The sequence below is a fragment of the Danio aesculapii genome, chromosome 7 (genome assembly GCF_903798145.1).
Source record: "Danio aesculapii chromosome 7, fDanAes4.1, whole genome shotgun sequence".
NCBI lineage: Eukaryota > Metazoa > Chordata > Actinopteri > Cypriniformes > Danionidae > Danio > Danio aesculapii.
Window position 1 is genome coordinate 7,627,824 of NC_079441.1, and position 18,261 is coordinate 7,646,084.

Here is an 18,261-nt window from a genome sequence, read left to right on the forward strand (position 1 = left end):
AATGGATCATTTTTTGACCTCACCTCATTAAATCTTCTGACCAATCAAATGCTCTCTAGTGTCTAACATCCCCCACCCCCTTCAAGACGCTTCTCATTTTTAATTAATTTGATGCGCTTGAGCTCAGCCCCTCTCACTGGCAGAGCTGTGAGAAACATGAAACCTTATTGGCTGTTTTCTTAAAGGGGAGGAGCTACTGTATGTCCTGCAATTACTTCATTGCAGGACTGTTTCAGTTGAGATTACATCAAACATTAAATAAAAATGCACATTTCAAAGCACCTCACGGGAGCATTAAATGCCAAATAGAATATGGTTTAATACTTTCTACATACAATTTTTTTTGCACATTTTTGTTTAAATATTAAAAGACAGAAAAAGTTTTTAACACATCATTGATTTCAGCACTGGTAATAGACTTTTCAATAAAATATTAAAAATATAATGATAATAATAATAATACATTGAATTAAAATCAACATACAATGGCACAGTTAAAATAAAATGATAAATAATATTATTAAATATATTAGAAAAACACTGTTTAATAAATAAAAATAAATAAATAATACATTAAATTTAAATCAACATTCAATGACAGTTTAAAGGAGGAGTTAAAAAATAATGCATTAAAAAACTATTGAATACATTTAAAAAAACATGCAATTCACAATTTGAATTTTTTTGTTTAAATAATAATAATATAAATCTAGTAAATAATTTAAATTAAAAACAAACTACTGAAATAAAAAATAGAAACATAATATATAAAAAATAATAGTTTACAATGAATTGAATAAATTAAAATATAGTAAATAAATTAAATTAAAATTAAATTGTTAAAATAAAAATAGAAACATAATAGTTTACAATGAGTTGAATAAATTAAAATATAGTAAATAAATTAAATTAAAATTAAATTGTTAAAATAAAAATAGAAACATAATAGTTTACAATGAGTTGAATAAATTAAAATATAGTAAATAAATTAAATTAAAATTAAATTACTAAAATAAAAATAGAAACATAATATAAATAATAATAATACATTCAGTTAAAATACAGTACATCAATGAATTAAATAAAAATGTAATTACTAAAATAAAAAATAGAATTATTATGTTTAAATTAAAATATAGTACATCATTAAATAAAATAAATTCTTAAAACAAAGAAACATATAGAAATATAATATATTAATATTAGAATATTATAATAATAGGCAAGGCAAGTTTATTTATTTAGCACATTTCATACACAGTGGCAATTTAAAGTGCTTTACATAAACAGGAATAAAAGAAACAATTATAAGAGAAATAAAAAACAAATAATAAAAATGCTAAAAAAATTAAAATAAAATAAAATAAATAAGAATAAAAGCAGATTGAATGTGTTATAAAAGAATTAAAAATAAGAGAAAAAACACAATAGTTCGATCTGTCAGACGTAGCACAGTGCTCATTCAGTAAAGGCACAGCTAAACAGATGTGTTTTAAGTCTGGATTTGAATGTGCCTAATGTTGGAGCACATCTGATCATTTCTGGTGCTGATTCCAGCAGCAGGGGGCGCTGTTAGTAGCTGAAAGCCGATTCACCCTGCTTTTATATTTATATTATATTTTTTTATAATATTTAATGATTACACTCAAAAATGATCTCTGCTGCTTGTTCAACTACTTATTTATAGTATTACTTACTAACTACTTACTCTCAGCAGTGAATATTAAACCACACTGAACTGACACTGTTTCAATTCACTATAATCTTCTTTGTGAAGCTGCTTTGACACAATCTACACTGTAAAAGCGCTATCTAAATAAAGGTAAACTGAATAGGATTTAATTATTCAAAGGTGCAGTGTGTAAGTTTGACACCCAGTGGTTGAACAAGGTATTGCACCCCTGGTTCAAAACACACACAAGCACAGGTTGCCAGATTGAAAACACCAACAAAGACTGATTGAAGTCATGTCCAAAAATAAAAATAAAAAATTGAACTTTAGAGCTGTGACTCAGTGCAAACCAACACATATCAGTGATTCAGCATCTACATTTAATAATGTTAAAGAGGTTTAAAATGTATTACTTAGATTATAAACATTAACATTTCGTCGGAGTGCAGTGAGTGCACTATTTTGTGCTTCTGACTGGCTGTATTTAAATTTCTGTTGTGTTTTGTCTGGTGCAAACAGCCAAATTGTTTATCACTGCAAATCTCATCATGTAGCGTGTTGTTAGGACAAAGGGTTACAATGTAACTTGCTCACCTAATGTTTACTTTCGTAATATTTATATTATTTGCTAATTAATAACCTCATGTGGAACTCTGAATCTGCATCTCACTTCGGAGTCTGCTTATTAGATATTCTTAAATATCTGCAAATATATTATGGTGTTTTATGCTTTAGAAGAGTCAAAAACATACAGCACCTTTAAAATGAACTGAATCAACACAATTCTTGAGTTTTTTGGGACAACGTAATCCACTTAAATATGTTGAAACAATTACGTTAACTAATCAATTTGTGTTGGGACAACATGAAGGAATTGTGCTGAACTAAACATTTTTTTACAGTGTACATCAAACATAGAGTAAAAAAATAAACATTTCAAAGCCCTTCACTGTACCTTTAATGCCAGCTAATGCACTTAATACGTCCTTCAAAAGAAGCAGAGGATAAAACAGCAAATGAATGGGTCAAAGAAGAGCCCGCGGGCGGCGACACGAAACAAAGAGCCGCTTTAAACGCAGCCTGATCTCATTGATAATGATGAAGGCATAAATCATCTCTCTATTACACCCAACAGCTGCAGTCCAGCCATTATTACAGCCATTCATGCTCTCTTTGAAGAATTAAAGATCATAATTTGAGCGTTTGCTATAAACAGAGACAGAGCAACAACTCATTACCCACAATGCAGCTGAGTCATAGTGTAAAACAGCACGCTTTTTATACTCACTCAAGTTTCGGCTTCAAAGCGTCCATTAAATACTGTATGTACACTCATTCATTCATTTTTCTTCAGCTTAGTCTCTTTATTCATCAGGGGCAACCACAGTGGAATGAGCCACCAACTTTTCCAGCATATGTTATATGCAGCAGATGCCCTTCCAGCCGCAACCCAGTACTGGGAAACACCCACACACTCACTTTCACACACAGCACCCAGAGGAAACCCACGCCAACATGGGGAGAACATGCAAACTCCACACAGAAATGCCACCTGGCCCAGCCGGGACTCGAGCCAGCAACCGTGCTAACTACTGAGCCACCATGTCACCCACACTGTATGTACATATAATGATTAATCTTTGAGTATGAGGAAAGATTAAAGTCTAATGTTCTGTTTTGTTTTGTTTTTTTTCAATTTAATATATTATTTTAAAGTCAAAATGACTAATTTTTCCATATGATTTTAATAATAAAAACAGAGCAACATATTTACTTATTATTGTTTAAATTAATATGATTTTTCCTATTTAAAATATTACTCTAAAATTAAAATGAATAATTTTTCCGTATAAAAGTTTTTTAAATGATAAAAAGAGAGCAATCTTTTTATATTATTGTTTTTATTAATATATATATATATATATATATATATATAGTTAAAGTCAGAATTATTAGCCCCCTTGATTTTTTTTTTTCTTTTTTAAGTATTTCCCAACTGATGTTTAACAGAGCAAGGAAATTTTCACAGTATGTCTGATAATATTTTTTCTTCTGGAGAAAGTCTTATTTGTTTTATTTCGGCTAGAATAAAAGCAGTTTTTCCTTTTTTAAAAAAAGGTCAATATTATTAACCCCTTTAAGCAATATTTATTTTCAATAGTCTACAGAACAAACCATCATTATACAATAACTTGCCTAATTACCCTAACCTGCCTAGTTAACCTAATTAACCTAGTTAAGCCTTTAAATGTCACTTTAAGCTGTATAGACGTGTCCTGAAAAATTTCTAGACAAATATTATTTACTGTCATCATGACAAAGATAAAATAAATCAGTTATTAGAAATGAGTTATTAAAACTATTATGTTAAGAAATTTAATCATATAACTTATTATATATTATATTTCTATATATTTTTACTTTAGTACAAGGCTATTGGTTTACCCTACGGAGACCCAGAAGGGACGTGATGGTGGGGGAAAAAAAATAAGTGGAAGAAAAAAAAGCAGAGTGATAGGAAAATATATTTGTAAACGCAAAAAATGTGAGGGTTGGCATGTGTGAAGGGAACAGGAAGTGTTAGTGGAAAAACAGTTTTGTGAGATAACGCAAAACATCTTTGTGAGGAAACGCAAAAACTTCTAAAATATGTTTTCCTATCACTCTGCTTTTTTTTTTCTCCCACCCATTTTTTTCTTCCACCTATTTTTTTCCCCACCATCATGTCCCTTCCTGGCCTCCGTATTTACCAGGGCTAAAATCAACTATTAAATAAAGTACTAATAAAATAAATGAATAAATAAATAAAAAATGCAATAAATAAACAATTTAATAAATTATTTGAATAAAAATGGATTTATCAAAAAGTAAGTTGCATGCTTTTTTAATGTATTTAATAATTTAATATATACATTTATTTTAATTGTTGCCTGTTTATATCTTTATTATTTTATTACAAAACTACTGCTTTAGCAGGGCTGAAAATAAGAAGGCATTAACATTTCTGTCTTTCTTTTATTTTATAAAAAGTATCACAAAGTGAATTGAATGTTGAATTGAAGTCTATTTTGACCTTTGTTTGTTTCATGGTTTTGCCGTCTGTCCCGACCATTCGCCAGTGACTTTGACCACGCTTTGGATTACCTACAGTACAGTACATCCTCTTGTCTGTGCTTGGTTTGACCTTTGCCTGCCTGACAATTCTCAAAGAAAGCTGCATTTGGATCCTTAACTCTGTGGTTCCCCGACTCATTACACACGTACATTGACTTCAAATTATATACATTTTTCCCCAAATATTTTGCTGTATATAAACAATAATGAGGTGGTGACACGGTGGCTCAGTGGTTAGCCCTTTGCCTCGCAGCAAGAAGGTCACTGGTTCAAGTCACGGCTGGGCCAGTTGGCATTTCAGTGTGTAGTTTGCATGTTCTCTCCAGGTTGGCGTGGGTTTCCTCCGGGTGCTCCGGTTTCCCCCACAGTCCAAAAACATGCACTATAGGTGAACTGAGTAAACTAAATTGGCTGTAGTGTATGTGTGTGCATGTGAGTGTATATGGGTGTTTCCCAGTACTGGGTTGCAGCTGAAAGGGCACTGTGTAAAACATATTAAAGATAAGAGATATTAAAGATATTAAACATATTAAAGATAAAGATAAAAGATAAGTTGGTGGTTCATTCTGTTGTGGCAACTTCAGATTAATAAAGGAACTAAGCTGAAGGAAAATGAATGAATGAATAAATAAATAATAAAGACAAAAAAAAAGACGAATATAAAAGAGATTTGCTCGATTTCCACAACTGACCATCAGAATGAAGTATTGCTGCAAGTCATGTTCCCTATTATGGTGTACACCAGGGGTGCAGAAAAGCCTCTGCCAAACTTTCCTTTGGCATCTCCATCATGATCTCACGATCCCCTGCGGATCCGGCATCATGAAACCCCGGTTGGGAAACAATGGCTTGCAAAGTTTGTCCAAAATCAAACCACACAAACTTGAGCAAGTCTTACGCAATCAATCATAATAAAATCAACCTGACAAATATTAAGATTGTGAGAGGCTCTTCATCCACCACAAATACAGCCTTTATATATTTAAGTAATATATATATATATATATATATATATATACATATATATATATATATACATATATATATATATACATATATACATATACATATATATATATATATATATATAGTTAGGTCCATAAATACTGGGACATCGACACAATTCTAACATTTTTTTTGCTCTATACACAAACACATTGGATTTGAAACGAAACGAACAAGATGTGTTTTAACTGCAGACTGTCAGCTTTAATTTGAGGGTATTTACATCCGAATCAGGTGAACACTGTAGGAATTACAACAGTGCCTCCCACTTGTTAAGGGACATAAAATAATTGGACATAATAATAATCATAAATCAAACTTTTAATACTTGGTTGCAAATCCTTTGCAGTCAATTACAGCCTGAAGTCTGGAACGCATAGACATCACCAGACGCTAGGTTTCATTCCTGGTGATGCTCTGCCAGGCCTCTACAGCAACTGTCTTCAGTTCGTGCTTGTTCTTGGGGCATTTTCCCTTCAGTTTTGTCTCCAGCAGGTGAAATGCATGCTCAATCTGATTTAGAACAGGTTATTGACTTGGCCATTACATAACATTTACTTCTTTCCCTTCAAAAACTCGTTGGTTGCTTTTGCAGTATGCTTTGGGTCGTTCTCCATCTGCACTGTGAAGCACCGTCCAATGAGTTCTGAAGCATCTTGCTGTAAATGAGCAGATAATATTGCCCGAAACACTTCAGAATTCATCCTGCTGCTTATGTCAGGAGTCACATCATCAATGAATACAAGAGGACCAGTTGCATTGGCAGCCATACATTCCCATGCCATGTCACTACCACTCGGGCGCCGCTAAGGGGGGGTTGGATTCTAAGAGACATTTCAAGGGCCCGCGCCAGAGACATTATCAAGGCCCTGCGCCAATTCCACCTGCCCCCCGCTCTTCAATTTCAGCCGTGATGCCAACTCCCCCCACCCCGCTCTTAACTTTCCAGTTGCGATACCAACCCCCCTCCGCACTTAACTTTCAGCCGCAATACCAACTTTGCCATCCCCCCTCCCCCCCTCGGGTTCTTCACTTTCAGCCACGATACCAACTCAACATCCCTCCCCCCTCGGGTTCTTCACTTTCAGCCGCGATACCAACATCCCCCCTACCCCCCGCCCACTCTTAACTTTAAGTTGTGATACCAACTTACCTCAAACACCCCCCCCCTCCCCTTAACTATCTGCTGCGATACAAACTACCCCCCCCCCCCCCCCCCCATTCAGTATCAACTAGCTAGTCAGAGGGCCCATGGAGGCCAGCAGTGCCCCTGCTACCACTACCATGCTTTACTGCTCAGGATGATGAGCAGTTCCTTTCCTTCGCCATACTCGGGTACAAGTTGGTCTCTGTCTCATCTGTTCATAGAACGTTTTCCAGCACTGCGAAGGCTTTTTAGACCTCTAATATGGCCTTCCTGTTTTTGAGGCTCACCAATGGTTTACATCTTGTGGTGAACCCTCTACATGCACTCTGATGAAGTCTTCTCTTGATTGTTGACACACATGAAATGAATTTTTTGGCCATCAGTTGTTTTCTGTGGTTGTCCGGTCTCGCACTTGGTCAGTTGTAGAGCGGAGGATTGGGCAGCTGAAATGCCGATGACGCTGCCTTCATAAGAGTGGAGGGGTGCTGATATGGCGCCCTAACAAAGTGTTCCTCTAATACATCTGTGTCTCCCACAGGTAGGGCTACTACTCCATACAGTAAAGTGTCGCCCACAATTGAGGCAACTCTCTCCTCAAAGGGTGTTAGTTCAGCATCCCCTGTTCCCTCGCCTCATCTGTCCACATTTTGACGGTGCACCGCTGTTCTCCTCTTAACCTGCACCTTTACATTGAACCATTTCTTTTTTAATTCATTCACAGCACGATGTTCAGACCCCACTGCGTTAACCGCGTCAGCTAAACTCTCCCACTCTATTTTTTTTTTCTTTTGTTATTACTTCCCGAGGACAAACTTGCAAATAACACATAAATAACTGGTCTACCTCTGATAGGAACACCTGCAATTCGCATTCTGTGAAGTTTCTCTTCTTGCTTGCTTGCTTTTGAAAGAAAAATAAATAGAAAACAGGCAAAAAGGCAAAAAAAAAATTGAGTTTCAATGCTAGGGGCCCATACCTGGAATTGCTTAGGGCCCCCAAATCAGTCTGCCCCTGTCTAGTAGCTTCAGTGTTAAAAGTTGAGTCAACTCAAAAAAAGCTCTGCATCAAGTTGCCTCACAATTTTTAAGTTGAGTCAACTTTTTTGCAGTGTAGATTAATTAGGTTAATTAGGCAGGTTGGGTCAATTACAGTGTAAGAAATGTGATTCTTTTCCATTTATTTACGGTTGTGAGTTGCATTATGGGATGTTGATCTCTGCTCTGTCAACTTTTGATGTTGAAAATTCAACTCTACAGTTTAACAAAGTGACTTTTATTCACATTTTAGTAGTTTGAAGTACTTTAAAGTATAAGTATAAATAATATATAGAGAAATAAATCTGTAAAATAACAGAAAATGTACTGACAGTTTATTACCAGGTTTTTGTAGCTTAATATACAACACCAACCCAGACAATAGATCACTGCAAACTATTAAACAAGTTAATAAAAGTCACTCTTTTGTTAACTTTTCAATGGTAAACATTTTTAGAAGAAGGATCAAAATCCTGTAATGCAATTCAAAAGCAGAAATTAAGGGGAAAAAAATCAAAATAATTCATGTATTTTTTTTACAGTACAGGCGAGAGATTAGACAACTCACTTCCTTTATGAGCGCAGCAACGTGTAGAGCAGTGAGCGGGGTCTGCTCTGCAGGTTTGAGAACCACTGTGTTCCCGCAGGCCAGAGCCGGAGCGATCTTCCACATCAGCATCAGCAGAGGGAAATTCCACTGCAAAACAACGAAACAAACAGCGCTTTAGAAAAGAAAAAGAACAGCCTGTCTATAATCGATAATCTATCTACCTACCTACCACCTACACAATCACTGACCCACCCACCCATCCATCCATCGACCCACCCACCCATCTATCCATCTGTCCGTCCGTCCATCTACCTATCGTTCTATCCGTCCGTCTGTCCATCCCTCCATCCATCCATCCATCCATCCATCCATCTATCCATCTATCCATCTATCTATCTATCCATCTATCTATCTATCTATCTATCTATCTATCTATCTATCTATCTATCTATCTATCTATCTATCTATCTATCTATCTATCTATCTATCTATCTATCTATCAATATATCTATCTATCTATTTATCTATCTATCTATCTATCTATCTGTCAGTCCATCTGTCCATCCATCCATCCATCCGTCCCTCCCTCCCTCCTTCCCTACATCCATCCATCCATCCATCCATCTATCTATCGTTCTATCCGTCCGTCCGTCCATCCATCCCTCTCATCCATCTATCCATCCATCCATCTATCTATCTATCCATCTATCCATCTATCTATCTATCTATCTATCTAATAATTCATCCATCCATCCATCCATCCATCGTTCTATCGATCTATCTATCTATCTATCTATCTATCTATCTATCTATCTATCTATCTATCTATCTATCTATCTATCTATCTATCTATCTATCTATCTATCTATCGGTCTATCTGTCCGTCCGTCCGTCCATCCATCCATCCATCCATCCATCCATCCATCCATCCATCCATCCATCCATCCATCCATCCATCCATCCATCCATCCATCCATCCATCCATCCATCCATCCATCCATCCATCCATCTATCTATCTATCTATCTATCTATCTATCTATCTATCTATCTATCTATCTATCTATCTATCTATCTATCTATCTATCTATCTATCTATCTATCTATCTATCTATCCAGTTGCTAGGGTATTAAGAGTACAAGCTTTCTAAACAGGGAAGCTAAAAGAGAACGAACTGCTGTTCTCTGTTACATTAGTTATATAAATATGTACACAAATCACTTGTTCAGCAGCAGGGCGTCATCATTTTTTTAATATCTTTTTTGACGTTGCCATGGCAATTAGGCTTGTTTCTGGATTGTATGTGTATTTTCTCTTTCAGAGTGACTCATGTGCTCTGAGTGCCAGCATTGCTTTCTTTAATTACCAGCAAATCAATCACAAATATGAATATTGACTTGGTGATACAATCTCCACCAGTGTCTATCAGTTTGTGCTTCATCTCCAACAAAAGTGAGATCATGAAATGACATTCTCATTGATGAACTTTGGGTCTTGGATGTCCTGATTGGTAGATGATTCGTAAGCTTTTAAGTAAATTCAGATCATATGTGGGCATATATCAATTTATTTTAATAGATATATAATTTTAAATAAGCTATTATTTGATAGTTGTATAATACTTGTTTGATAGTATAATACTATATTTGATAGTTGTATAATACTTGTTTGACAGTATAATACTATATTTGATAGTTGTATAATACTTGTTTGATAGTATAATACTATATTTGATAGTTGTATAATACTTGTTTGATAGTATAATACTATATTTGATAGTTGTATCAAATATACAAATAAATATATTAGGAAAGAAGAGCAAGAAACATGCTGCTCGCAGGATGGGAGAAGAAGCAGAACGAGCTTCATGCTGGTTATGGAGTAAGAGAAAGGAGTTAAGCTGGAAGCCATAAGTAGATGGGCAGCGGCTTGGCCACCTCTGCCAACCCACCAGCTGGAGAGTGATGTGGTAAGGGTCGAAACACTCAGGAAAGGTTGGGAACCACCCAAGCGGTAACCTCCTGCTCTTCCTTGGGAAGCCAGTACGGAAGTAACTAAAACTGCATTGACTCGCCTTTGGGGCCTGGCTCCAGGAACTCCAAATGATTTCAGACAGCAATGGTAAATTGGCCAATTTTACAGCTGATAAAAACAGGTTTACAGCCTTGTACTTTTAGAGGGCACACTTTAACATACATCACAAACTACATAAACAGTTATTCAAAGTCTTTTTTTCATGCATAACTCTGCAGTCTTCAAAAACAAGCAAAAATTAAATAACTTAAACTCAAAATAATCTTCCATGTTCATTTATTTGACAAGTGACTTTGTATTGTAGTAGGATAAGACATTTTGAACATTCAAGTACATCAAGGCCCATTTTAACACCTGTAAACTTTAACAGATGCAGTTGAAATCAATTTTTTTGCTCTCCCATTAATTTAAAATAATGTTTTCCAAGTGATCTTTAACAAACCAAGGACATTTTCACAGTATTTCCTGCAAAACAAAAATAATCATTCTGGAGTCATAATAAGTCTTTATTCTTATAGTTTATCTCTTGAATGTTTTAAGTCTCTAAAAAGCTATTTTAAGGTCAGTATTATTATCCTCCTTAAGAAATATTTACTGTATATTTTTTGATTGTCTACACAACAAACCAGTTATGCAACTTTACTAATTATTCTAACTTTCCCAGTTAACACAACCTACTTAAATCTGTAAATTACACTTTAATCTAAATGAAAGACTATGGAATACTTAAAGGGACTTTGTCTGAATACATCTTGCAAAATAACAAGTAAAATATTACGCACTGACTGTCACCATGGGAAAGATTAAAGTTTAAAAACGTGTTGTAATAAATCCAACCTAGGCTCATTCTGAGAACGTAGTCCCGGGGACGTTTCTGGAGACCGCGAAATACGTCCCGGGAGGTATGTATTTTTGCAGTTTTTGTTTTCGCGAGTCCGCGAGAGGCCGCTGTGCGTGCTTTTTTCCGCACCGTTCTCGCGTAAACCCGCTAGAGGCCTCTGTCAAACGACCTTCCGCCTGTCTGCCTGGATGACAGAATGATTGACCGTGCGACCGGCCAATCGGCGGGCTGACCCACCCTCCTCCGTCCATAAACCCAACCAACGACGATTCACAAAAGCCGTCCAGAAAAAGAAAAGCCCTCGTCTGATTTTTACCACGTTTTCGGATTTTGCCCACATTCTCACCCTGTGACGAACTTGTTCGCTTCATTTTTTGGATTTTGTTTTTGTTTTCTTACCTGATTTCTGGAACCGCTCTTCCCCGGACTCGAACCCGGTCGTCGTCGTCGTGGTCAGCCCCTCTCTGCGCCTCGAGTCCGCCAGAGTACACGAAGAGCTAACCGGACAAACTGGTTGCAGTGGGAAAGCCCTCCACACGGCCGGCCGGCAAGCGCCGAAGGGAACGACGTCACACCGCCCCGCAGCGTTCGCTTAAAAAAATGAAATGCAGCCGTACGTACCCCCGGCTACGTATTTCGCGGTCTCCAGAAACGTCCCCGGGACTACGTTCTCAGAATGAGCCTGGGTTGCATAAATCATGTTGGAGAGACCCGTGCTTTATGTAACTATTGAAATAAAAAAATGAATGATTGCAAAACTAAACGAGTTGAAAATGTATTTTACATGAGCGTGACTGAAAACTATATTTTATTAATGTGTTACATCTGTTAATCTCCGGCACTTGCCGACTGTTTGTAAATTCAAGGATGCATTTCCTAACGTAAAACTATGTACACTCAATTCTGATTAATAATAGCCTCTGCATAACCGAGGACTTCCTATATTAAGAGTTATTAAATCGCTATTGAAAACAGAAGTCTATTATAATCAACAGTGGACATTTTGTTGTTCACAACATGAACATGAAAGTCGAATCTTTTTATTACCTGTGCCAATTTGGGGGTTAACTTCGGAGGAATGGGGCGAACTGATGTGCACAGTAGCATCACTGACCGAGAGAGCAAGTGCGCGTGAAAGCAGTGAACGAGTGCGCGCGACAGCGAGAATGCGCGAGAGAGGTCCTAGTCATGTCTCCGCAGATTGCCACCAATGGCTGATCTCACAATTCTCCGTGATGTTTTGACATAAAAATATGCGTCTTAATTTAGGGGGGCCAGAGGGGAGGTCAAGCTTTCTCCCCAGAACTGCCACTGTTTATTTCTGTTGTGCACTCCAGAATCTGACAGATTGATTAGCTGTAGGCTCTAGAACAGTCATCTGAAGCGTTGTCATACAGTGTAATGCCTGGATTTCATTAATAGCCTTACATTTACTAACACACACTATATTTGAAGTGTTTGGAAGTAATTTGCGTTTTCCTCCTGTAGAAAAACGTCATAAGAACAATGTTTAGTGGCTCAATGTATTACTACAGTGTTTTTAAAAGTCTAAACACTTTATTGATATAGTGTACAGCCAAGCACATGTGGTCAGAACCACGTAAGGGTTCCCCCAAAGAAAAGCCTGTCTAAGCAAAATGCTAGCAGGCGTTTGTAGCTCCACTGACGCTCCGCCTCTTTGCCCTTATTTGGTCACCCCCGGTGGGTGCGATGACATGCGAACAAAATGGCAACGGTTGGCCACGCTTACTTCTTGCTTCATTTGCTCTCTTCAGAAACCTATGGGTGACGTCACGGATACTTCGTCCATATCTTTTACATTTTAATGAACCACCTGATGACATCTGATTGTAGCAGAAATAGGTGTGTCACAAAAAATCTGTTTATTTTAATAAATACAGTTTTTTTAAAAATAAATTATTTATTTAAAAGTCGTATAATAAATAAATAAATAAATAATATTTTTATTATAAATGACTAAATACATAATATTTGTACTATAATTAAATAAACTAATAAGTAATAACTTATTATGAATAAATACAAAATATTTGTATTATAAATTGTATTATAAATCAATAAATATTTTATTATAGTTAAATAAATAAATAAATAATATTTTTATTATAAATAAATAAAAATAAAACAAAACAAAAGATTAAATAAATAACAAAATAAAAAATAAAACAAAATTAAATAATTGTAGCACCAAATACTACACAATAAAATAAAAAAATATTAAAATAAATAAATAAAAATAAAACGAAAAAATAATTTAATTAATAAATACTAAAATAAAATAAAACAAAGTAAAATAAATGTAGATAAAAAATAAAAAAAAATGGAAAATTGAATATGTCTGAATTATAGATATATAGACATATAGCTTACTGTATTATAACAATGAGAAACTTTACCTTGCTACAATGCTGGGTTATTTAACCCCAAATTGGGTAAAACACAGACCTTTGGGTTAAATCTGGTTCTATTATTTAATAATAAAAAAAAACAGCAGTAAATTTTTTTATTTGAATGTACGGATCTCATGGATACTACATCCATATCTTTTACAGTCCAACGAACCACCTGATGACATCTGCTTGTGGCAGAAAGCTATGGTGACATACTGGAGTAATCAAAGGAAGCACCAAAATAGGTGTGTCACAAAAAAGCTGTTTATTTTAATAAATACAGTTTTTAAAAAAATAAATTATTATTTAATAGTCGTATAATAAATAAATAAATAAATTATATTTTTATTATAAATGACTTAATACATAATATTTGTACTATAATTAAATAAACAAATAAGTAATAACTTATTATGAATAAATACAAAATATTTGTATTATAAATCAATAAATATTTTATTATAGTTAAATAAATAAATAAATAAATAAATAAATAATATTTTTATAAATAAATAAATAAATAAATAAATAAATAAATAAATAAATAAATAAATAAATAAATAAATAAATAAATTTAACTGAAACTGTTTGTGGTTTTGATTTCAGGTCATACAGTATGTGGGCCAGCACTAAAACAGCAGTCGTTCATTGTTATCTAGCTTTTTTTTTCTTGACAGCGTGTGTTCAGATCATTAGTGGGCATATATCAATTCATTTTGATAAATATAGCTTTTTAAATAAACAATAATTTAATAGTTGTATAATAAATAAAAATATATATTTTAAATAAATAAATGAATACAAAAACATAATCTTCTTATTATAAATAAAAATAATATTTTGTCATAAATATTTAAATAAATACATACCTACTATTTTATTATAATTAAATGAATCAATAATCTTTTTATAATAAATAAACAAATACATAAATACAATTTTATTATATAATTAAATAATAAAATTTTCTTATAAGTAAATAAATAAATAAATAAATAAATAAGTAAATAAATAAATAAATAAATAAATAAATAAATAAATAAATAAATAAATAAATAAATAAATAAATCTGAAAGAATGTCAACAACAAAACTTGAGGTAAAGTGTTTGAGGTTTTGATTTCAGGTCCTAAATGAGCCAGCCCAGTATATCTTGACAGCGTGTATTCAGATCATTAGTGGGCGTAAGTCAGATATTTAATTACACTGGAATCGCACGTTCGCTTGATGGTTCAGGGCTCACGCTGCTTTTCTCTTTGTGGATTTAGTGAGGATTTCCAGCTGGACAAAAGATCTGCTAGAGTTTCGTCAAAGAAAGACAACAGGCCTTTCCAGCGCTCATACAGGCTTCATAAACATTCATAAAGTCATTAATACAGCTGATGTCTGGCCGAGGGAGTGCTGTATTTGTGTTCGTCTGCGTTTTCTGTATTCAAGGTGTTTCCTTACATACTTCTGAAAGACTCGAGACAGGCGTTGGCTACAGTTTATAAACAGAGCCGCCGTGTGTGTGATTCAACACTCTGATCTGCAGAATCCTAATGCGTTTAGGAGATAAACACTGTGCAAACGTCAGTCATGTTGACATTTTGATACTGTTGGATTTAGAAATTAGATTAGATTACATAGCGCTATGTTTATGTATTGACGACTGGGATAAAGATGTAAAATAATGCTTTATTGCTAATTTTGATTATTGTATATAAAGATGGGAAACCTTACCTTGCTACAATGCTGGGTTATTTAATCCCAAATTAGGTAAAATATGGACCAACTCAAACATTGGGTTAAATTTGGTTCTATTAATTTAATTAAAAAATTAACCCAGCAGTTTAAAAAAAATATTTGAATGTATTTAAATTATTATTAAAGTGGCTAAAAATATACATAGTAGAACTGTTATTTACACTAAATAAAATAAAATAAAAATAAATAATAACAAATAATAGAATAAATTAAATAAAAATAAAAAGTAAAATAAAATATATAAAAATAAAATAAAACAAAAAAATTCAATAAATAATAAAATAGAATAAAAACTAAATAAAATAATCGTAGCACTAAATACTACACAATAAAATTATAAATTATATAAATTATAAAGTAAATATTCAAATAAAATAAATAAAAAAAAAAAAAAAAGAATAAATTAAATTAAATAAATAAATAAAAATAAAACAAAACAAAACAAAAGATTAAATAAATAACAAAATAAAAAATAAAACAAAATTAAATTAAATAATTGTAGCACCAAATACTACACCATAAAATATATAAATAAAAATAAAACGAAAAAATTATTAAATTAATAAATAATAAAATAAAACAAAACAAAGTAAAATAAATGTAGATAAAAATTAATAAAAATATGGAAAATTGAATATGTCTGAATTATAGATATATAGACATATAGATTATTATAACATTGAGAAACTTTACCTTGCTACAATGCTGGGTTTCATTAACCCCAAAGTGGGCTAAACACGGACCAACTCAAACATTGGGTTAAATCTGGTTCTATTAATTTAATAAAAAAAAAACAACAGTTAATTTTTTTATTTGAATGTATTTTATGTATTATTAAAGTGGCTGAAAATAGATAGTAAGGATGTTATTTGCACTAAATAAAATAAAAATAAGTAATGGGCAGTAGGTAGCAGTGGGTAGCGCTGTCGCCTCGCAGCAAGATGTTCACTGGTTGAAGTCCCGGCTGGGTCAGTTGGCATTTCTGTGTGGAGTTTGCATGTTCTCCCCATGTTGGCGTGGGTTTCCTCAGTGTGCTACGGCTTCCCCACAGTCCAAACACATGCTCTATAGGTGAATTGAATCAACTAAATTGGTCGTAGTGTATGTGTGTGAATGTGAGAGTGTATGGGTGTTTCCCAGTACTGGAAGGGCATCTGCTGTGTAAAACATTCATTCTGCTGTGGCAGTTTATTCTGCTGTGATGAACTGATGATTAAAGGGTCTATAAGCCAATGGAAAATGAATGAATGAATAAACTATTACAAAAGTAGCTGAAAAAATACATATTATGTATGTATGATATATAGAGATGTTATTTACTCTAAATAAAATAAAAATAAATAATAACATAAATAATAGAATGAAAAAATTAAAAATAAAAATAAATAAATAAAAAATAACTAAAAATAAAACTAAAATGACAAAATATTATAAACAATAAAACAAAATAAAACAAAATAAAATAATTGTAGCACTAAATACTACACAATACAATTAAAATTAAAATTAAACAAAACAAAAAATAAATAAATAAATAAATAAAAATAAAAAAATAAAAAATAAATAAAAATAAAAATAAAATAAATAACAAAAAAATAAATAAATAAAATAATTGTAGCACTAAATACTACACAATACAATTAAAATTAAAATTAAACAAAACAAAAAATAAATAAATAAATAAATAAAAATAAAAAAATAAAAAATAAATAAAAATAAAAATAAAATAAATAACAAAAAAATAAATAAATAAAATAATTGTAGCACTAAATACTACCCAATAAAATAAAAATTTAAATTAAACTAAATAAAAAATAAACAAAACAAAAAGTAAATAAATTAAATAAATAAAAAATAAAACAAAATAAAATAAAAAACAAAATAAAATAAAACAAAATAAAATAATTGTAGCACTAAATACTACACAATAAAATAAATAATAAAGTAAATAATAAAAATAAATAAACAAAAATTAAACTAAACAAAAGATAAAATAAATAATAAAGTAAAATAAAATAAAACAAGCTAAAATAACTTCAGCTAAAAATGAATTTAAAAATGGCAATTAAATCTAAAGATCTATGTACATGCATTTGAATTATTATAAAAGTGGCTGAAAGTGTGTGTGTGTGTGTGTGTGTGTGTGTGTGTGTGTGTGTGTGTGTGTGCGCGTGTGTGTGTGTGATTTATCACTCAGATTGGCTAGAGTCCTAATGCCCTGAGGAGATAAACACTGCAAATCTGATTCTTGTTAACATTTTGATACTGTTGGATTTAGATAGACATGCTAGTTTAGGTATTGAAGAATAGTATAAAGATGTTTATAATGATTTACTGATATTATTAATGGTTTAATAATAATAAAAAAATTATCAATCATTAAAAGTAATTTAATGTTAAATATTTATTTCATGAAATTACTTAATTTTATGGTAACACTTTAAGCCCAAATTCTCAATAATAAATAGAATAACCATTAATTAATTAGTGATTAATTAATAGCCTATTATTAAAAATTTAGTTTATTAGTTCATACTTTACTGATCTTATAACCACCCAATACCTATTACTACTACTACTACCTTAATCCTTATAATAAGCAGCAAATTAGGAATTCATTGAGGCAAACGTCAAGGTAAATGACTTATTATTAGCAAGAATTGAACATTATAAGGGACCTATAATTTGTTTATAAAAAGCTTAAACACA

General features: G+C 32.5%; 1 protein-coding gene across 1 annotated transcript in view; it reads right to left on the reverse strand.

The window, feature by feature from the left end:
- The window catches only part of aldh1a3 (aldehyde dehydrogenase 1 family, member A3), a 75,753-nt gene that overhangs the window by 25,780 nt on the left and 31,712 nt on the right, over positions 1-18,261 (reverse strand). Inside the window, exon 6 of the mRNA XM_056461003.1 lies at positions 8,541-8,669. Coding sequence (XP_056316978.1) covers positions 8,541-8,669 — 129 coding nt within the window. The remainder of the gene's footprint in view (positions 1-8,540; positions 8,670-18,261) is intronic.